Source organism: Ursus arctos, unplaced genomic scaffold (assembly GCF_023065955.2).
Source record: "Ursus arctos isolate Adak ecotype North America unplaced genomic scaffold, UrsArc2.0 scaffold_7, whole genome shotgun sequence".
Classification (NCBI taxonomy): domain Eukaryota; kingdom Metazoa; phylum Chordata; class Mammalia; order Carnivora; family Ursidae; genus Ursus; species Ursus arctos.
This window is the reverse complement of record NW_026623089.1, coordinates 56,261,147-56,284,848: the sequence shown is the minus strand read 5'-3', so window position 1 is coordinate 56,284,848 and position 23,702 is coordinate 56,261,147. Positions and strand designations below refer to the sequence as shown.

The window sequence follows — 23,702 nt, the reverse complement described above, 5'->3', positions numbered from 1 at the left end:
TGGGAAGAAAAATATCTGAACACCCCAAGTCTCTTTCACAAAGAAAAACAGGAATATTTAAGTTCTCTTATCTTCTCAAAATAGTTCCTTGCAGCAAGCTGATACATAAATAGGACAGTTCTTTTAAAAACAGACTGCAAATGAGTCTTACATTCATTAGAAAACTGTTGTATTATCATAAGTAAATACACCAAAAGGTAAAATGTACACTTTCATTTTAGAATATTAACACAGCAACAACACGAGTTATGCATAGTTTATGCAAAGCACTTCTTTTTAAGTTTAGGAAATCTAAACCTCTAGAAAATCGAAAAATAAAAAATGTATTCCTGAGTGGTCAGGTCTGTAATTTGTTATCTCCAACTATTAACAAGGAACTTTATAATTTATTTATGTATGGGAAAATACACCTTCAGCTTCATTAGTCCTTTCTCATTATATCTATGACAACACAGAATACACTTCTCTTTGCTTATTATGGATAAGCTATGGCATGTGAGGGGAAGGAGGAGCCTGCAGGGACGGAACAAGTGAAGGAAAGAACCAGGAATAGTACTCTGAGCCTCAGAGCTGTCTAATGAGCCACTCTGCCTCCCACAGCTAGCTCCTCAGAGCTCTACAAAAGACTAATAAACTCAAGTCAACAAAAACAAAACACTCACAAATCTAATTCCATAGCTAACACCCTAAGGATACACAGTTTGCTCCCGAGCAGAATTAGAGTACTCACTTTCTTTGCGAACTTCCTCAAGGGAAGTAGTAAGCTCTTCCTTTAAAACCGTGGCTTCCTGGGCGATCTTCTCTCCCTTGTCTAATAAATTCCAAGTTGCTTCCTCCACAGAAGCTAGAAGGACTCTGGCTCTTTTTGAACGTCCTTTTTTCCTGTTGGAAGGATTCTGGGGACAATTTACAAGTGTAGTAACCTAAAATTGGAAAAATACAAGCCACTCGTTAGACAAATTGTGAGAACAGAGTCCTGGGACATCACAGCCCAGAACAAAAGGAAGTATTTCACAGTAACATGATCTATTCCCAGTACTATTGGTACACTCTCATAAGTCAAGGCACTAAGAGCAATATTATCAGCCACTATGGAATTTCCAATTAAAGATAAAAAGGAAAGAAGGAAGGAAGTAAAAAGGGAGAAAGGGAGGACAGGAGGAAAGAAGAGCTACAGAGATTGAAACTTATCAAGTTTTACTACTGAAACAATACAGTATATATTTTTTTATTAATTTTATATGTATTTATAAATGTTCATATGTAAGAATTATTTATATCACTTTATAATCAGCAGTCTATATTAAGAGGGAAGAAAAATCATCATAATTAGGTCAGTAAGTATTAGTCTATTTAGGCTGAGTATAGAGATTATTAATGTGGAGGGGGTACAAAACCACTCTGAAACATAAAACACTGGTTACCTCAGAGGAACAAAACCCAAATCATTACTATGACCTACATATTGGCCCTTTGTGACCTCTCTTACCTGTCCTACACTCTCCCACCTCAGTAGACCTCTGAAACAGGTCTTGTTCAGTCTCCTATCAAGAGGACTTTCTTGACTACCCCATCCTCACCCTCTCTCAATCTGTAACCTCAACCCACTTTATATTTCCTCAAAACACCTATGGACCCTGATTTTTTTATTTTGAAATTTATATTTATTTCATGCTCCTAATACTAAAATGTAAACCACGAAAGCAGAAAATGTGGTTTTTTTCCTCCAGTGCACCAAACAACACACAAAGTAGGTGTCCAATAAATATTTATTATATAAATGGCTTAATGAATGGGGTAGTTGAAAAAAGGGGCTTTTTAATCTCTATATTTTGCATTGTCAGAATATGTTAATAATGAACATTATTCCTTTTGCAAATTTGTTTAAAATAAGAATAAACTAGGGGCACCTGGATGGCTCAGTCAGTTAAGCATCTGCCTTCAGCTCAGGTCATGATCCCAGGGTCCTGGAATTGAGCCCCAAATCCTCTCCCTCTGCCTGCTCATGCTCTCTCTCTCACACTCTCTCAAATAAATAAATAAAATCTTTAAAAAAAGAATAATGATAAGGGCATTATTTAGAGATAGAAATTAAGCATCTGGGACACCTGGGTGGCTCAGTCAGTTGAGTGTCCACTCTTGATTTCAGCTCAGGGTCATGAGGTTGAGCCCTGCATCGGGGTCCACACTCAGCATGGAGTCTGCTTGTCCCTCTCCCTCTGCTCCTTCCCTCACTCACAATCTCTCTCTCTCTTTCTCAAAGAAATAAATAAAGTCTTAAAAAAAAAAAAAGAAATTAAGCATCTGTATTTGGAAACTAAACTTCATACAAAATTACATCGTAAAAAATATCCATTTCTTAATTAAACCTTGAATCCCAATAATAAATTTGGTTAATATTTTTATAAGCAAAGCTGGAAGATCCCCACAGGAGAGCAAGGAAAAAAAAACTCGTATCTAGTATTTAAAATGGCCGACCTGGAAAGAATGAGTTCTCAACATTTGCTACAACATGGACGGCACTGGAGGAGATAATGCTTAGTGAAATAAGTCAAGCAGAGAAAGACAACTATCATATGATTTCTCTCATCTATGGAACATAAGAACTAGAATGATCAGTAGGGGAAGAAAGGGATAAAGGAAGGGGGGGTAATCAGAAGGGGGAATGAAACATGAAAGACTATGGACTATGAGAAACAAACTGAGGGCTACAGAGGGGAGGGGGGTGGGGGAATGGGATAGACCGGTGATGGGTAGTAAGGAGGGCACATATTGCATGGTGCACTGGGTGTTATACACAACTAATGAATCATCGAGCCTTACATCGAAAACCGGGGATGTACTGTATGGTGACTAACATAATATAATAAAAAATCATTATTAATTAAAAAAAAAAAATAAATAAAAAAAAAAAAAAAAAAAAAAAAAATAAAATGGCCGACCTGAAACTCCTATGGAAAGCTAGAATCCTATATATCATCAAATAGCCAAGGCTTATAACAATCATGAACCACATCTTTGACAATGAATTATACATAACCCTTCCTGCTCTGTAGCCCATAGAGGTTTGGCTTGTTTATTGCTTATAGAGCACAACATATTTGTTTATTTGTATATCCGGACCCAGTTTTTTAATTAGGAACTGAGAAAGAACTTACAAGCTATGGGGGAAATATGTAGATGAAAATAATTTTTGTTTGCCCTTCTCCTCCTCCATCCAATAGACCCTTTGCTTTATTCTAACTTGCTTTATTTTCATGTTCACAACCCAGAGTGTAGTACCTTGAAGCAAGTCTTTGTTTCCTCTCTTGGGAAATGAGAACATTTTCTTATGACTGTGTGAAGGTTAAATATGTAAAATGTCTTGTAAAATTCACAACATGACACAAATATTGGTTGACATTCAATGTACATTTTCTAGTCCATTCTGCACATAGATACAGAAAATCTGTTACCGGATCCTTGTCAGAGGTATTCTCTTGGGGCTACCCTCATGCTGCTCTTGGGGTCCCCTGTGCTAAATGTGATGAAGTCAGTTAACAGAGCACATTCTACATGTTTTGCAAGGAGTCAAATAGGGCCACGTGTCTTTATTATGTATTAAATAAAGATGATAATATGCCTGACTTATTACATGGGTTTTCACATACTCCAAAAGGTAGATATCTCACTATTATCAGTCTAATTTATATATTAAGAGTTAAAATATATTTGTTCCGATTAAGAAAAATTATAGCACCTAGTTTAAAATCTTTGTTTAAAATGAAGTATAAGTATCATTGTCTAAATGTTCCTTCAGAATGTATTTTAAGTGCCACAATTCATGATGTTTCCCACTGAACATTCTTCTATTATTGTTCAGATCCTCCATGCGCCAAATGTTTTCCATAGAATAGCCTGAGCTTTGAAATTAAAATGAGCATTCCAGAAATGCTTTGTTCCTTATAATAAATGCCAAAGAAGAAATGTGAAAAGAACATTGTATAAGAACATAGTGCTTCCATCAAAATAAATGCAGTTGCAGCCTGCAAGTTATTCACATTTATAAATCATTTATACCTATATCTTCTTCAGAAATACCCTAATATAGTTATTTAATATTGATTAAAGTCAAGTGACACTTTCAATGATTCACTTTATTTCAGAAAATAAAGATGCCTTAGTAATCCTGTGGGGGGAAAAAAGAAAACTAAATCTTTTTTTTTTTTTTTTAACCTCAACTTATATAGGATCTAACCAGCTTGCCTCAGTGACTAACTCAGGATAACAGATGACTCTCACCAAAGGTTGGGAGAGCATTTGTTATCTGAAAAAGTCTCCCATCTCTTGAAGGAATATCAGCAATCAGTAAAAATTAGCTTTCAGGTTATTCTGTAAAATAATTCCTGTTTCTTCATTTTCTTTTTCAATACAAAATCAGTTCTATTTTTATAAGCAACACAAAAACTGTAGTTGGAATTTACCACAAAGATGATTCTAATATAAGTCCTAGTCTATGCCTTGCTAACCTTCGTTTTTGTCACTAATGCACAACCCTCCCCTTTTTCTCTTTCTCAGACCTTAAGGGGTCCCTCTAATTTGGAAAATTTTTGGCTCCTCCAGGCTAGGCTCACTCATTTTTCTTTAGTCTGTAAATCTGAGCTAGGGTACAGACACACCTTCACACATACATATAGAAATGAGCTCCCTATTGAAACGGTCCTACAGTAGATACTTCAAATAATATGAAAAGAAGAAATCCCCTGCTTTATTAATTCTGCACATTTAAATTCCATAAAACCAGGCATATTTTTAATGTTGTGTAATATTTATATACTAAAATTTACAGTACAAAAAAAAAAAGGTTTTTCTAATCTTTCCTAATTCAGGTGTGCTTCTCTAAAAGCTCCAAAGATACTGATAATTAAATTAAGATGCTTAGTGAACCAAGCCATCAACTGTCATTATATAGAGCAACACTAGTGCACAATAGGAGCATTGCAGAACATGGCATGAGGTTTAATTTACTTTGATTTGTTGCATCAATACAACAATGGCTTCAGTACTTCAAATGCTAGCTTTGTAGAAAGTCTTCTCTAAATGCCAACTTGGGTTAATACATTTATATTCTATAACCGTATTCTTTCCCAATCTCTTTTTTTTTAATTCTACTATCATTGTAGTATAAAAAGGCAATGTTAACGCCACCTCTTCTCTTGTTTACTAGCTAAAACACTGAATTTTAACCTTCCTCCAATAGCTCACAGGAACCTTCAGGGCTACTTTTGCTTCCTTGAGTTAATTTTAATGTGTGAAATAAAATGTAAGACACTTAAGTCATATTAATTAGCTAAAAACTTCAGAGTTCTGGAAAAAAAGTAAAGGGTAGAAAAATAAAACTGTCTATAGACAGTTGTCTACAGTAAAACCAGTGATATCTTAAAGTAAAAGATACCCATCTACTCTTAGGAAGGGGAGGGTCCCTTCTTCAAATTATTGATAATTTCAACTGTTATTTATTTCCTACCAAAAACAACCTTCATTGTGTTAACAAAAGTACTGTGGAAGATTGAAGTATTGAGAATCCAGCAAATGTATACTGCTCTAGTGACTTTTAACACTCAAACCAACTACAATCTTCTTTCAGATCATCTTAGACCAATAAACACTTATTGAGCACAAGTTATGTTCAAAACAATACTCTGGACATTTAGAAAATAAAGATGAGTAAGCTCCAGTATGATGATGAGAAATATACAACTAGCTGCAACATAAAAAGCAGAATGATAACTGCTTAGCCTTGTAAATACAAAGAAAGTGCTAAAGTGATGGAAAACATTCACAAGGATTAAGTAGGGCTTCCAAGAAGAGAATTTAAGAACAGAGCTTTCTACCAGGGCAGATAGCAGGGGAAGACAGCCAAGTGAAGGGAACCATGTGCAAAGGGACAGAGATTGAAATTATTTTTGTCTGTGCAGCAGATAATCAAGTTCAGCAGACTGTGGGGTAAAAACGGTCCTCTTCCATTTGTATTTCTTACCTCAAGGATTGACACCTCTAAACTGAGGCAGAAATCCAGAGGTCATCTGGGCTACTTCCTCTCTCTTATCCTCCTCTCTAGGTACTTTAAAATGTCTCTTTAAAAGCTTTCGTTTCTGTCACCTCCTCTGCAGTCCAGGGCCACTGCTTCTCATACCTGCTCCCTGGATAACTGCCCTAGCCTACACTCCTTCCATGCTATCCTCATGACACAGAAGCAAGGCCTCAATTTCAGGCTTATCCTTCACTCTATTGTTACAAAAAGTATATGCATCGATTCTGGCCTTCATCACGTCTCCACACCCATTCCACATTTCCATAAACCCATCTTTCTACAATGCAAATCTGAAATACTTGCACCAGCTTAAAACCCTCCAATGGCTCCCAGCATCCCATAAGATAAAGTCTAAAGCATGGTCTGGATAAAGTCTAAAGCATAGTTTATGATGCAATTTATGATCTCACTTCTGACTAAATTTCACTCCCATCTTCCATTTGTGGAGTTTTCCCACAAGCTACTTATTAGGACCAGAACAAGAAATGTTTGGCATCCTCAGCCTGGAACATTCCCCCAACCCCACCCCACCACTCACAGCCCCTTGCTTTGTACCTCTCACACCACTCATTGTAACATTTTGTATTTAGCTATTATCATACCATTTCCCCAGCTTTACCATGAACTTGGTAACAGCAGAGACCATGACTGCCTCATTCTAAAAACCCAGAGCTAGTATACTATAAATAATAAATAAGTAGTGGTTTATTTAATAAAAAGATGAATGAAACTCTAGATTTTAGAGACTTTAACCAAGAGTTATAATGTTGAATGATTTGTTCAGTTACAAAGAGAGCTGATAGCTAAGACAAAATTAAAATTTAATTTCAGTGATAGCACATGGTAGTTTTCACCAAAAGGAATTCCTTAATGCAGGATATTTTGTCACCTCCGATGTCTACTATCATAGAAAAGCAAGTCTCCTTTCCTATACTTTATTTGAAGTCAGTTCAAAATGACCTAGAATCAAATATATATTTATATTCAGTCTTTTCTTTTCTTTTCTGGCCAAAAAGAAAAAAGACAGTTTACGTTAGTTCATTTTCAGACTATAAGTAAAAAGATTTTTATTACTGACTTTCACTTTCTTTAAGATTTTTTTTTTTAAGATTTATTCATTTATTTGAGAGAGAGCACGCACGCACACAAGCACTGTGGTGAGAGTCAGAGGGAGAGGGAGAGAAAGTCTTAAGCAGACTCCGGGGGCTCCACCTCATGACCCTGAGAACATGACCCTGAGATCACGACCTGAGCCAAAACCAAGAGTCGGTCCCTTAACCGACTGTGCCACCCAGGCTCCCCACTGATTTTCACATTTTAATCCTTGTATTAGTTTGCCAGGTCTGCCATACAAAGTACTATAGAATGGGTGGTTTACATAACAAAAACTTACTTTCTCATAGTTCTGGAAACTGAAAGTCCAAGATCAAGGTGTCAACAGGGTCAGTTTCTTCTAAGGCCTCTCTCATTGGCTTGCACTCTTCTCGTTACCTTCTCACTGTGACATGGTTTTTCTCTGTGTGCATGAATCCCTGGTATCTCTCTCTGTATGTCCTAATCTCCTTTTATAAGGACACCAGTCATACTGGATTAGGGCCCACCTAAAGACCTCATTTTAACTTAATTACCTCTTTAAAGGCCCCATCTCCAAATACAGTCACAATCTGAGGTACTAAGGACTAGGACTTCAACATATGAATTTGAGAGGAATACAACTTCAGCCCATAACAATCGTGACCACTAATGACACTAAAAGTATAAAACTACCACCACCTTTTTAAAATATAATTTAGGGTTTTGTTTGTTAGATTAACAACACCGCTAGCCAAGCTATTACTTGGAATTATTGAGGGATAACAAAACACATGTCAATCCTTCTCCAATTCTACCAGCCCTCTGGGCCATGCAGATGGCATAACAAAGCAAAGAGATTTACAAGTCAAACACAAACAGCTGTAGCTAAGTGTTCTAATCCAGAAAGTTATTCCTGGAAAAAATAGGAACTTAAACACAACCAGGAAAAAACACACACTAATGCAAATATCAAATACAAGTTTCTTTCAGTTTTTACTTAGCCACTTGCCACCCAAAAACAAATCTGGACTCCACATTTCATTTATTCAACAAATATCATTGGTGTACCTGCACTGAACCAGGAGGAAATGTCAGTGAACCTCATCCTACTGAGGAGGGACAAAAGAATAAACAAATACATACATAATTGTGTAACATAATAGTGAGTATATTTGATATGTGCTATGAAGAAAGTGAAGAAGGCTAAGAGAACAGATATGTGATAAGGAAGGGCTAGTTAGATGTGGTATCAGGGAAGGCCTCTCTGATCAGGTAAAAAGGACCCCAAGGAAGTAGAGGAGTAAGACATTTGACTGGAGGAACATATTCCAAACAGGAAATATCAAGTACAAAGGCTCCAAAACAGAAGCTTGATTACTTTGTTCCTGGAGCAGCAGGAAGGCCAGAGTACCTACAGCAGAGTGATGTAAGAGCGTAAGAGATGAGGTCAGGCTGACACTGAGGCACCAAATTGTACAGGCCTTGTAGATCACCATCAACACCCAAAATTCTATTCTTGTGATTGGGAGCTATTCAAGATTTTAGAACAGGAAAGGAACAAGATCTGACCTAAAATTTAAAAGGACCGTTCTGTCTGCTCTAGAGAACAGACTGGGGATTAGACAGGGACCAAGGAAGATGGATGAGAAATGGAAGAAGGAAAAGCAGTTAGGAGGCTGTTACAATAGCCCAAGTGGAGATCACATTGGATTGTTTCAGGGAGCATTGGTGGACTTGCTGGGAAGTGGCAGAATTTTGGTAATTCTGGTGAGTCAACAAGGTTTGCTAATTGATTGGTATATATTATGAAAGATACAGAGGATCAAGGATGACTCTATGGTATATGGCCCGAATAGCTGGGTACATGCAGGTAATATTTACTTAAGGACACTTGAGAAGGAAGAAGAATCAAGAGCTGAACTTTGGGCATGTTAAGATTGCCTATTAGAGTTGCTAAGTTGGAAACTAGTATACGATTCTGAAGTTGTGAAAGATAAGGGCTGGAAGTATGTTCCTTATAGCTTACATTTTCATTGTAATTATTCACATATAAATGGTTTACTGGTCTTACTAAAATTTCAAAGATGTTTGAGAACAGTATTTTTTTAACTCATAAGACTAGATGATATCTCCCAAGAACAAAATATAGCTAGAGAAGTTGCAGGACTAACCTTTGGGCACCCCAATCTGTAGAAGTAATATTTTTAGGAAACCCAACCATTAACCTAGTAATCATAGGATATGTGGCTTTTGCCATTTTGAATGTGACTATTATTTAGAAAAGATACTCATTTTATACAGAGCAGTAATTCAAAAACAAATTCAGGCTTTAGTAAAAAAATGTAATGTTAATCATACATTGTCTTTTTCTACAAATAAATGTTTCCAAAATTGTGGTGAAAAACTATCAAGATACTGAATTAAGCAAACTAAGGAGAAATTATATTCATGTTGCTATTTATACCTAAATCAAGCATTAATCCTTCCGGTCAATCAATAACCAATAAGTTATAATGAAGTACTGATTCAAAGAAGTGCTAAGCAAGGAAAAGGAAAAGGATAATTCTTTTCCATCAATAACCACTGACTGCTTAAGGAAACAAAATAAGTGAAAAATCCAATCAAGCCAAACCTAGCCCTAAAATAAAGAATGGGTTGACTTCACATGCAGTAGTTTAGTCATGTGACATGGTCCATCCATCCAGTCCAGCATTCCACTTCCAGCAGTGGGGTTTGCTTTTGACCCCTAATTCTGTGTCTCAGCTTTGTTTAATAAGCATTTATTACCCTATCAACCACAAAGTTGAATAAACAATGCCATATGCTTTACCAACACAATCTTATAAAACTTTGTTGCATTTTACTCCCACTATCTGTTGCCAGATTCCTTTTTTCCCATCTACCCTAGACCATCAGATTTTCTCCTAACCCAAAACTCCTTGTTATTTAAGATATCCAGGGGAAATGTACCTGCTAATCATGTATGAATAAGAGACAACAAACAATAGGAAAGACCATAAAAATTAGATTTGTAGAGCTCTATGGTCAAAATTCTAAAGTAACACAAATGTGTTTGCCTACAGCCCATAATCGATTTAAATGTTAATGCTCAGTTTAAAATTGATTATGCACAACAAAAGAAATCATCAACAAAATGAAAAGACAACCTACCAGATGGGAGATAATATTTGCAAATCAAAATCTGATAAGGGGTTAATATCCAAAATAAATAAAGAACTCATAAAACTCAACAGCAAAAAAAAAAAAAAAAAACAATTCAATTACAAATGGGCAGAGGACCTAAACAGACATTTTTCCAAAAAAGACATACAAACAGATGACCAACAGCTACATGAAAAGGCCCTCTATATCACTAATCATCAGAGTCAAAACCACAATGTCAAACCACAATGAGGTATCACCTCACACCTGTTAGAATGGCTATTATCAAAAAGACAGGAAATAGAAAGTGTTGGTGAGGATGTGAAAAAAGGAACTCCTGGGCACTGTTGGTGGAAATATAAATGGTGCAGCCACTATGGAAAATAATATCGAGGTTCTTCAAAAAATTAAAAATAGAACTACCATATGATCCAGCAATTCCACTTCTGGGTATTTATTAGAAGAAAATAAAAACACTAACTCAAAAGGATACATGCACCCCCATGTTCACTACAGCATTATTTACAATAGCCAAGATATGGAAACAACCTAAGTGCCCACTGACCAATGAATGGATAAAGAAAATGTGGTATACATATGCAATGGAATAGTATTCAGCCATAAAAAATAAAATTTTGCCATTTGCGACAACATGGATGGACCCAGAGAGCATTGTGATAAGTGAAATAAGTCAGACAGAGAAAGACAAATACCATATGATCTCACTTACATGTGGAACCTGGAAAACAAAACAAAACAGGGGGCACTTGAGTGACTCAGTTGGTTAAGCATCTGATTCTTGATTTTGGCTCAGTTCTCCATGCTGAGCAAGGAGCCTGCTTAAGATTCTCTCCCTCTCTCTCTGCCCCTCCCCCTGCCCCACTCACACTCTTTCAATCTCTCTCTCTCTCTAAAAAATAAAAATAAATAAAAAATAAAAACAAAAACAAAAACAGTTCACAGATACAGACAACGCAATGGTGGTTGTCAGAGGCAGGGAGATGGAGGCTTGGGCAAAATGGGTCAAAAGGTACAAACTTCCAGTTACAAAATAAATAAGTCATGAGGATGCAATGTGCAGCATGGTGACTACAGTTAATAATACTGTATTGCACTTTTGAAAGTTGCTGAGAGAGATCTTAAAAGTTCTCATCACAAAAAATAAAATTTGTAACTTGTATGTATGGTGATGGATGTTAATTAGACTTATCGTGGTGATCATTTCACAATATATACAAAACTGATTCGCTATGTTGTACATCTGAAAATAATAATGTTATATTTCAAATTATACTTCAATTTAAGAATAAAATAAAATTAATTAGGTTGACTCTGCCTCATTTGTCAGCATTGTCCCTAAATCAATAAACCTATTTCTGCCTCATTTTTTGTAAAAATTTAATAACAGTCACCAATCTTGAATCTTATTGGTCAGCGCTTAACCTTTGGTGCCCCAAAGTCCCATCTTAATACCATCAGGATATTATCATAATCCCTTAATTCTAAAACACCATTAATTATAACATATACCATTAATTACTTCTTTTTAGTATGTAAGTACAGATAATATTTTGTCAATATTGAACCTTCCAAATCCAAGGCTGAGCCTTAAGGCCTATTCCCCACAGAGAGAGAGAGGGACAGAGAGTGTGTAGACAGAACAAAAATACCATTGATCAGCTTTGAGTTTCAAAGTTGATTCTGTTGAGGTCTTAAGAAAAAAATAGTTGTGGAAGCCATTAAAGGAAAAGAAAATCATTTTCTAAATTATTTTGGCTCCTATTTAGCAAAGGCTAGATCTGATAGACTAGATCATCAAGTTTAATGAAAAAGATCTGGTCAGATAGGGGGGAAAAAGTAGGGAAGCTCCCCTCACCTAGCCTCAAAAGACTAGCAGAAGAAAGGGCTGACAGGTAAGAAAGACAAGTAAGATACATGTCCTTATTTCTCCTGTCTGAGGTTCACTCAGACTGGGGAGCTGTGTTAGCATGATTGAGGAGTAATACTGAAAACAGAGTTGGTTCCATTTATCTTTGGAACTCTGGAAGAAAACTGCTTTATGACTGCCCTGCACAAACTGTAGGGTGGCCACAGTGTCATCTTGGCATCACAGTATAAGTAGAAGGAAGAGCAGCTTAGCTTTCCTAAGTCACCCTTAATTCCCATGAGGCATGGATAAACCCCACACCATCCCAGACACCACAAAGGACCATCAAAATGTGGCTGTGCTAAAGACTGGTGGGCCTTCCCTGAGCCCACCATGGTGAGAAGCAAAGTAATCCTGCAGCACAGGCTAAGTAGACGGATAATACCAAACACCTGACAGAGGATGTAGCTGGGATTTAAGGGTCTGAAGAACCATCAAGGGCCGAGCATCTTGAGAGAACCACGGACCCTAACCAAGATGAGAGAGAGTAGTCCACAAATTCTATCAGCAAAAGACTACAGAGGAAATACACAGAGGCACTCACAAGATAACTATGTATGAGTTCAGCCATCCCTCAAAGATCACCAGTACAGAAGGTATCCCAGACCAGCCACTCTGCAGCAATAGGCCCTAAGTCCATATCCCACTCCCATGAGGTCACATAAGCAACACCCTCACCCAACCACCATTTCTGATCATTTTATCTAAAAAGACTGAGTATTTACCAAAAGGGACTGTGGGTAATTTGTTAATCCTTACAAGCACTGAAAAGGAAAACTACGTTAAATGTTCATATCTGTCGTAAAATATAATTTCAGAATGTTAAAAATGTGAGGTAGAAAATGTATCTAAATTGAAGAACCACAGTATTTTGCTTTATTGGGGTTGAGAATGCAATTGTTTCCTAAAAGAAAAAACTCAAGGGTGCCTGGCTGGCTTAGTCAGAGGAAAATGACTTTTGATTTTTGATTTCAGAGTCACGAGTTCAAGGCTCATTTTGGATGTATAGGTTTTAAATAAACTTTTAAAAAAAATTTTTAAAGGACTCTTCTGCAAATCACAAACCACATTTGTTAAGTATTAGTTCATAGAGCACTCAGTGCTATAATACTATATATATCCAAATTCAGCTATATCAGGGTTAAGTAACTTTTCCAGAGGTAAAAATTATTTATAGATTATAACAAACTATGTCCTGGTTCCAAACATTCTAAAGGAGAAGCACTAGCTCTCAAAAATCTCATTTCTCAGGTCACGGTTCCTAGTGACCACGGGCTTAGTCAAGGTGTGGGAGAAGCAGATCCTCTTCAGAAAAAAAATTGACAGGTCCCTCACAACAGGACAATCACCCCTGGGCAGCCTCTTCAGAGCAGAGCAACAAATGAGTATCAGAGCTGAGAAATTCCTGGTGACCTCACCACTCTGTACCAGCAGACAGATAAGGGTTTAAAGCAGTGGTTTTCAACTTTGGCTACATAATGTTGCAATTTGAAAGTTAAAATTTACAGTCTCCAACACTGCTTTCTCAAACTTTACTGCAACACAAATCACCTGGGATCTTATTACACCAAGATTCTGATTCAAGGGGCAGGGATAAGGGTCTGCATTTTTTGGAGTTCCTAAGTTAACCAGAGGCAGCAAGTCCATGGACAACACTGAGGTGGCATCAAGGTCTTACTCCAGTGGCTATACAATACAATCACCTGGAAGACTTTTTAAAAATACTGTTAACAGAGTCCTACTTGGGATTCTGATTTAATTGGCCTTAGCTGTGGCCTGGGTATCAGGATGTTTGTAAGTTCCTTAAGGGATGCCTTTGCATGGCTCAAGCTGAAAAGCACTGGTGCAGGTGATTATAAATATACACTTTTTCATGTGATTTGACACTACATCACGATTTCAGACTTGTGCATTATGAATCTCTTTCCTCATGGCAATTCCACCCCAAATAGAGTCCACCAAAACTAAGATGCCATGGCTACTCAAAAACTTAGAGACCACCATAACCTAGTCCATATGTGGATCCATAATGCTACCTAGTAGCGGGCTGCTGAGTAAGGGAGAGCTGCAGAACATGGATCCAAGACCTCTCAGCTCTAGAAGTTTTCCTAGAGCTGCTACTAAGAATCATAATGGGTCCTAGGAGGGCTAATTGAGCATGTTACCGAGTTGATGCAGGTTACCCCCAGGAATTCCTTACAAATGTATTCCAGGTGAGCACTACCGAACTCATTAGTAAAAGTCAGAAGGGGCACTGTACTAGGGTAAGCCTTAGGCTAAGATGCAGAACCAGGTTCACTACTGGCTGATATTAAGGCCAGCACAGCATTTCTCACATTGTAATCTCCTGGGAGCTTTTAAAATTACTGCTTGGTCCTACTCCCAAAGATTCTAATTTAATTGGTTTCCTGTGTGGCCTGGGCATCAGGATTTTTAAAAGCTCCCCAGGTGATTTTAATGTGCAGCCAGGGTTGAAAACCACTGGACTAACAGGATCTCAATAGTAACAGAAATTTTCTGAATTGCCTAGTTAACACTCTTCCCCCAAGGGAGGTTTTTGTGTCTCTCACAGGGGTTGGCCACAAATAACCCCACCATAATTTTCTTACAGGGAGCTCCCAACTGTGTATGGGATACTGCCCATTTCTTACACTTCTTTATTTTTTTAAAACATTTTTTCTTACCCTTCTTTAATCAGTAAGTACAGATTATCTCCATGAGAAAATTGTTAGTCTAGAGCAGAAGCCTGCAAAAAAAGTACCCAGGGCCAAATCTGGCCACTTGACTGTTTTATAAGTAAATTTATTGGAACACAGCCATGTTTCATTGTAAACATCCATTTGTTTACATGTTGCCTATGGCTGCTTTCAAACTCAAACAACAGAGACCCTATGGCTGTCAAAGCTGAAACTATTTACTATCTGGACCTATACAGAAGAAGTTTGCCAATCACTAGTGTAGACTCCTGGAGTGTCAAGCTGTGGCAGTATTTCTTGAGACAAGCTGGGTGTTCTGAAATAGTGCAGGAACTTCTGTGAAGGGTAGAATCACACTTCGAGCAGTGAAAGTGATGACATCTGGGGAGATATGGACTCCTATCCCTTCAGCCAGCTGAACCACAATTGCTCCCATCAATCTAGCGTGTTCCACTAAAAAGGCAAGTGGATCTGGGCTTATCAATCTACACCACCTAGCTGCCTATGGAATCAGTTTATAAGAAAAAGACCTTATTCCACAGCTAAGTTAGAGGTGGATATCTGTGGGGTCAGTCTGAATTTGTGGAGGAAAAGACAAGCTGTGACTCAAAAGATAAAGTATTAACAGAAGTGGAATGGATTGGGGGTGGTCAGAGAAATAAGAACAACATGGCAGCAACGCTGGAATAGAATGAAAATCAGAGTCTGATAGAGTAAAAGGTCTAGGAAGCAAGTGAGAAAAGGTGAAAATATGCAGAGACTGACATCTGCTCACAGCTAATCTCAAAAGCTACCAAATTCTGGTGGTGGGAGCACCCCTTATACGCTCAGCCAAGCACAATCCTGCTGGACTTGTGCTATTTTAACCAATTAGCTATTAGTTTTTCTTATCCTTATTTTAATTTAAAAAGCGGCTTCCTTTTTCTCAATTATTTGTTTCTTAAGGAAACTATGGCATCACAGCTTTCCCATAGGAGCCTTCTGGCAATAAATGAATGCAGAAATTAACAAATTAACTTTATTAGAATCAATTCAACTATTGCTGAATCACCTTAAACTTTAACACATTAGTAAGGCAGAATTAAGTTTATTTCTTCATCCTACCTTAAAAATAACATCTTTATACTTATTAAGCTTTGAACCTATAAAGTGTTTAAATAAGACATTTATATACTAACTTCTAAGGCTACTTGTTGAGCTTATAGTCGAAGCTCAAATACTTGCATTAATCTACAAGAACACTATATGTGTGCAGACCTGTCTTTCAGATTTCCCTGGAACCGTCAAGATTAATTCTGACATAAATTCTATTGACAGAATCAGCAAGGCTTCTGAAAAGAAGCTTGGTGATAAAATCAAGGAAACCTAAGTAAATGGCATCATGCTTATTCAAAATGACCTATGATATGACAGAAAACACCACAAACAAATGAAACTTGAATTATTTTCTGAAAGAAACAAAGGAAATTATATTCTAGGAGGCTAAGAAGCCAAAGCAGGTCTTCTCCCAGCTACCTGAAAGTCAATCAGATCTTCTGTAGAACAGTGAGAAATGAACCCTTTGGACATCTAATCATCTAATTGCTTTTTTGCTTTTCTTCCCCTTGGCTGAAGGAGAGAAAGCAATTCTGTTGAGAGTAGGGTGTGGCAGAGAGGTTCTGCATGGGAGCCAGGAAAGAAAGAAAAACATGGTGCTTAGAGGAGTAAGAATTCACCATCTAGGCACTTGTATTGGGTTTTACTCTAACAAGGAAAGGAAGGATATTGGAGAAGGAGCTGAAAGGGGAATTTTGTGTGACTCGAGGTGTAAGTATTGTTTCATTGGGGCCCATGTGACAGCACAGTTGGGAAGAGAGGCATTCTCGCCTCTGTAGAAGCCCAGAGCCATTCTGCCACCTTGAGAACTGGCAGCTTTGGAGGCACTGGGACATGGCTACCTTGACACGTCATTCCCAGCCTCATGATGGGCATCATTGGCAGTGGATCATCAACAAGACAGAGTCAGACAAAAGGGGAAAACATGACAGATAGTTTTGGAAGCACAAGTAAGTCATACCTCAGACACTCCAAATTTTGGAGAAGAGAAGAAAAACAAAAGAGAGACTTCGCAGGAAAATCTCCATTCTAGCATAAGTAATGAGAACAAGTACAGGAACCCTGGATTGCTGTTACTAATGGAACTTCTTTTGAACATTTAGACACTTGTTTTGAACTTCTCAGAACTTTCAGAAGAGAAGGTAGGAGGCCAGGGAATCATATTACATGAGGAAAACAAGCATCAGGACTACATGGCCAGTGCTCCAGGAAACTGGAAACAGTGAGGCCCCAACGAACCTAGAGTATAATTCTGAGACAGAATGTGGTTTGGAAACTGGAAGGATACATTAAAACTCTGGCAAGTAGGTAACATTTCTGTCCCTCAACAGCAGGAGTTTGTGGATCTGAATCTGAAAACTGCTCCACTAGAACTCTTCTCCATGTCTCTACTTCTTTCTGTGTGTCTTTAGTTTAGCACCTGACAGAACCTTTAACCCTAGGTACTAACCACTTAACTCTCAGTACGTAGTCAATCCCCTACACAGGTGATGGTGATAGAATCAATTCACCATCTTCCTCTAGAGGCAAAGCTTGCATGCTAGATTGCCTCAGAGGCTCCTTGCCAACTGATACTCCTTGAGTATGTAAGTCAGTTGCCCACCAAAAAAGGAACCCCTAAAAAGAAGGCAATGGGAAGATAATAGTTACTGGAGCTTTTCACAGTATTCCCATTCTCCTGAGTCCAGGGCAGGATCACATATCCAGTATCCACACTGAACTACATTACTTGCTTTGACAAGAGCAGTAGTGGAATTGACATATATCACAGCTGGGTAGACATTTTAGGACACTTTGCATGATTCATCATGTTCTCTTCTGTTACAACACTGGAAGTAAATATTGAGATGGAGCCTGGGTTCCTGGGTGCTGATACTAAGTAGAGATCCCCTGCTAACTCACACTGTACATGTAGCTTGAGCAGGAAATTAACTTTTATTAAGCCTCAGATATTTGGCATTTGTCTTATCACAGCATAAGCTAGCTTATGCTGACTGATAAAAAAGCTGGCAGATACTCTTAAACTAGACTGAATGAGTATTACTGAGTATATAAAACCATCCCCAAGGGACTCCCAGAGATAAATGGAGACACTATAGAAGTAGAAGCCAAGAAAAGGCCAAGAGGTCATACAAGAGTTAGGAGGGTAAGAGCCAGAGAAATATTGTTTACTACTATTGATTTAACTCTGTATTTACCTCTTGAAAACATGGGATATGTATACATCATAAAATACATTTGAACCTCTGCTCCAAAAAACCTTTATATGAGATAACACATTGTAAGAAGTTTGCTATTGTTTTTATCTTAAAAGATTTTGAGTAATTCTTTTAGTTCACATTCAATATGAATCTGACACATAGAAAATTATATTTTGTGGCAAATAAGATTATAGACGGTTCTATTATGTAATGACTGTAGCATGATCTAGCAGTTTTTATCTCCTTCAGAGAGTATACGACATAGAGATGTAAATTCTTTTAATCGCAATTCTGCATAAATAGACATTCTGCACTGCACTGCACTGCCAAATCTGGATCTTGAAAGTGATAAAGTGCAGATGCCTACAGTTGCAATCATAAAAATGTAATTGCTGAGAAAAAAAATTATTTCTGATCCATTGGAGGAATTTATTACAGAGGGATGCAACTGTGTAAGTTATAACACAGAGAAAATGAAAGCGAATGATTGAAATATATCCCAGACTGAACATCCCTACAAAATGACCTAGTAATTTACCTGTGCCCAAAAGAAAAAAAACAGATTAAAGATAAATCAAGTTTGGTGGCAAACACTCTGGTAACTATAAAAAGAGCAGAATAAAGATTTATGAATAAATGAATAGAAGCCAGAGTGACATAATAGTATCTATGACCAATTACTCCAAAAATTAAAATGTAATTTTGACTTGAGTTATATACAGAAGTGGGAAGCAATTTCTGAAAGCAAAGGAAAATAACATTAAGATAAATAATGAGTAAAAGTGAGAATTTTTTTAATGGTATTACTACATTGCTAACTTCATCTGGTGGCACTATGAACTTAAAGATCATGAACTTCTTTTGGAATGTTTTCCAGTATGATCACAGACAATATTACTTAAACCATGTAACTATTTCAAAATAAACACTCCGAAAAAAAAAAAAAAGAATGTGATGAGATATTCAGTATGATGCTATTCTAGAAAAAAACACCTATAATACAATTTAATGAAAATTTTTACTTGTATTGATATGTAATACATGATCAAAGTGACAGATACATGAAGGCTGTGCATTAACAAAAAGGTCAGTTATTTTAATAATTCTTTGAGTTTGAAATGCACTGGTTTTTGATAAGGATAATCCCATTAAAATGAAAATCAAGAGTATGTCCAGAGGCGCCTGGGTGGCTCAGTCGTTGAGCATCTGCCTTCGGCTCAGGGAATGATCCCGGCGTTCTGGGATCGAGCCGCATGTCAGGCTCCTCTGCTGGAGGTCTGCTTCTCCCTCTCCCACCCCCCTGCTTGTGTTCCCTCTCTCGCTGGCTGTCTCTATCTCTGTCAAGTGAATGGATGAAATCTTTAAAAAAAAAAAAAAAAGAGTATGTCCAAATAATTTTGTTGCACTAGAATTCTCCTTTATGGGATAGTTTCTGAACAAGTAAATATTCTAATTTTATTAATATTTCTCATTTACTTTGACTTGAAGATTGCTAAGATCTAGAAACTTTTTTCTAACTGGGATACTGGTGAACTGATATACCAAACTTCCTTCAAGAAATCAAGAAACACGTTCAAAAACATTGACGAAAATCTTAAAGAACATAAATTAGCAACTATACTTACATATACATGAGATCTATCTAGCATATAATAAGTACTAATTCCCCTTTCCCTAATATATCTACTTGTAGATCATGAGAAGTCTGAATCCAGGCACTATATTGAAAGCTCTCTAAAGTAATAAGCATGATCACCCTTTTTTAAGAGTTAAATTTCTTTCCAATCAAATAAAATTACTTCTGGTCATTTTCACCCTTTTAATTTTCTAGGTGGACTCAATAAATGTTTGCAGCTTATAATAGCTTTTAAACATGCCAGGAAATACACATAAGCTGTGAAAGGCATAGTCTTCAGTGTGAATTTACTTAAAGTATTCTCTGTTGACTGCTATATCAATATACTTGACTAAAGCAAAACATCTACTGGTTTCAGTTAGAACATAAAAAGTAGTTTCTTCATAATGATACTTTCTCTGCTCATAAACAATATGTCAGCAGCCTTTGCGATTAGCAAGTCTTTTTTTAGTTTTTTTTAATTTTGTTTTATTTAAATTCAATTAATTAACATATAGAGTATTGTTAGTTTCAGAGGTAGAGTTTAGTGATTGATCAGTTGCATATAACACCCAGTGCTCATTACATCATGTGCCCTCCTTAATGTCCATCACTCAGTTACCCTCAGCAATCCTCAGTTTGTTTCCTATAGTTAAGAGTCTCTTATGGTTATCTCCCCTCTCTGATGTCTTATTTTATTTTTCCCTTCCTTCCCCTATGATCCTCTGTTTTGTTTCTTAAATTTGGCATGAGTGAAATATGATAATTTACTTTCTCTGACTTATTTTGTTTAGCATAACACCCTCTAGTTCCATCCACATCGCTGCAAATGGTGATGGCTGAGTAATATTCCATTATATATACATACCACCTCTTCTTTATTCATTCATCTGTCAGTGGACATCTAAGCTCGTTCCATATTTTGGCTATTGCAGACATTGCTGCTATAAGCATTAGGGTGCAGGTGCCCCTTTGGATCACTACGTTTGTATCCTCTGGGTAAATACCTAGAAATGCAATTGCTGGATCATAGGGCAGCTCTATTTTTAACTATTTGAGGAACCTCCATAGTGTTTTCCAGAGTGGCTGCACCAGTTTGCATTCCCATAAGCAGTGTAAGAGGGTACCTCTTTGTCCACATCCTCACCAACATTTTTTGTTTCCTGAGCTGTTAATTTTAGCTATTTTGACTGTTGTGAGGTGGAATCTCGTTGTGGTTTTTATTTGTATTTCCCTAATTCTGAGGGACGTTGAGCATTTTTTCATGTGTCTGTTGGCCATTTGGATATCTTCTTTGCAAAACTGTATGTTCATGTCTTCTGCCCATTTCTTGACTGGATTATTTGCTTTTTGGGTGTTGAGTTCGATAAATTCGTCATAGATCTTGGATACTAACCCTTTATCTGATAAGATATTTGCAAATATCTTCACCCATTCTGTAGCTTGTCTTTTGGTTTTGTCAACTGTTTCCTTTGCAGTGCAAAAGCTTTTCATCTTGATGAAGTGCCAATAATTCATTTTTGCTTTTGTTTCCCTTGCCTTTGGAGACGTGTCTAACAAGCAGTTGCTGTGGCCGAAGTCAAAGAGGTTTCGCCTATGCTCTCCTCTAGGATTTTGACAGGTTCCTGTCTCACATGAAGGTCTTTGACCCATTTTGAGTTTACTTTTGTGTATGGTGTAAGAAAATGGTCCAGTTTCATTCTTCTGCAGGTGGCTGTCCAATTTTCCCAACACCATTTGTTGAAGAGACTGTCTTTTTTCCATTGGATATTCTTTCCTGCTTTGTCAAAGATTACTTGACCATAGAGTGGAGGGTCCATTTCTGGGTTCCTTATTCTGCAACACTGAACTATATGTCTGTTTTTGTGCCAGCACCATACTGTCTTGATGATTACAGCTTTGTAATAGAGCCTGAAGTCCAGAATTGTGAGGTCACCAGCTTTGGTTTTCTCTTTCAACATTGCTTTAGCCATTTGGGATCTTTTCTGGTTCCATACAAATTTTAGAATTATTTGTTCCAGCTCTGTGAAAAATGTTGATGGTCTTTTGATAGGGATTGCATTGAATGTGTAGATTGCTTTGGGTAGCATAGACATTTTAACAGTATTTGTTCTTCCAATACATGAGCATGGACGTTTTCCCATTTCTTTGTGTCTTCCTCAATTGCTTTCATGAATGTTCTATGGTTTTCTGAGTACAGGTCCTTTCCCTCTTTGGTTAGGTTTATTCCTAGGTATCTTATGGTTTTGGGTGCAATTATAAATGGGATCAATTCCTTAATTTCTCTTCCTTCTGTTTCATTATTAGTGTATAGGAATACAACTGATTTCTGTGCATTGATGTTATATCCTGCCACTTTGCTGAATTCCTGTATGAGTTCTAGCAATTTTGGGGTGGAGTCTTTTGGGTTTTCCACATAGAGTATCATGCCATCTGCAAAGAATGTGAGTTTGACTTCTTCTTTGCCAATTCAGATGCCTTTTATTTCTTTATGTTGTCTGATTGCTGAGGCTAGGACTTCTAGTAGTATGTTGAACAACAGTGGTGAGACTGGACACCCCTGCTGTGCTCCTGACCTTAGGGGAAAAGCTCTCAGCTTTTCCCCACTGAGAATGATATTCGCTGGGGGCTTTTTGTAAATGAATCTCTTGTAGACAGCATATTGATGGGTCTTGTGTTTTTTTTTTTTTTTAATCTAATCTGATACCCTGTGTCTTTGATTGGAACATTTAGTCCATTTACATTCAGAGTAATTATTGAAAAATATGAATTCAGTGCCACTATATTACCTGTAAAGTTACTATTTCTGTATATTGTCTCTGTTCCTTTCTAGTCTTTGTTACTTTTCAGCTCTCTCTTCACTTAAAGGATCCCCTTTAATATTTCTTGCAGGGCTGGTTTAGTGATCACAAATTCTTTTAGTTTCTGTTTGTCCTGGAACCTCTTTATCTCTCCTTCCATTCTGAATGACAGCCTGGCTGGATAAAGTATTCTAGGCTGCATAGTTTTCCCATTTAGCAAGTTAAATATATCATGCCAGTCTTTTCTGGCCTGCCAGGTCTCTGTGGATAGGTCAACTGCCAGCCTTATGTTTTTACCCTTGCAGTTAGTTAAGGACCTCTTGTCCCAAGCTGCTTTCAAGATTTTCTCTTTATTTCTGAAATTTGCAGGCTTCACTATTATATGCCTAGATGTTGATCTATTTTTATTGATTTTGAGGGGGGGTTCTCTGTCCCTCCTGGACTTGAATGCCTGTTTCCTTCCCCAGATTAGGGAAGTTCTCCACTATAATTTATTTGACTAATACTTCTGCCCCTCTCTCTCTTTCCTCTTCCTCTGGGACCCCAAGTATTATAATATTGTTTTGTTTTATGGTCTTGCTGATCTCTCAAATCCTCCCCTTATGCTCCAGTAGTTGTTTACCTCTCTTTTCCTCAGCTTCCTTATTTTCCATCATTTTATCTTCTATATCACTGTCTCTCTCTCCTGCCTCATTCATCCTAGCAGTTAGAGTCTCCATTTTTTATTGCATCTCAGAAATAGCCTTTTTTATTTCGACCAGATTTTAGTTCTTTTATTTCTCCACGAAGGGGTTCTCTAGTGTCTTCTATGCTTTTTTCAAGCCCCACTAGTATCTTTACAATCATTGTTTTGAATTCTTGTTCCAACATCTTACTTATATCCATATTTATTAGATCCCTAGCTGTGATTTCTGCCTCTTGTTCTCTTTTTTGGGATGAGTTCTTCCATCTAGTCATTATGTACAGAAAAGAATAGATGAAAGGGAGGGAAAATACAAACATAGCAACAATGACACCAGAAAAAGATACACTACAAAAATCAGAAGAGAACAGAAACC

At 37.3% G+C, this 23,702-nt stretch overlaps 1 protein-coding gene across 9 annotated transcripts in view; it reads right to left on the bottom strand.

The window, feature by feature from the left end:
• The window catches only part of CTNNA3 (catenin alpha 3), a 1,640,794-nt gene that overhangs the window by 1,535,311 nt on the left and 81,781 nt on the right, over nt 1-23,702 (bottom strand). For 8 of the 9 annotated variants that reach the window (XM_026504310.4, XM_048218672.2, XM_048218678.1 and 5 more), the window contains one exon: nt 731-923. In XM_026504310.4, coding sequence (XP_026360095.1) covers nt 731-923 — 193 coding nt within the window. Of the gene's footprint in view, nt 1-730; nt 924-23,702 lie in introns of those variants that run through there. The other variant, XM_057308883.1, reaches the window with a different exon arrangement.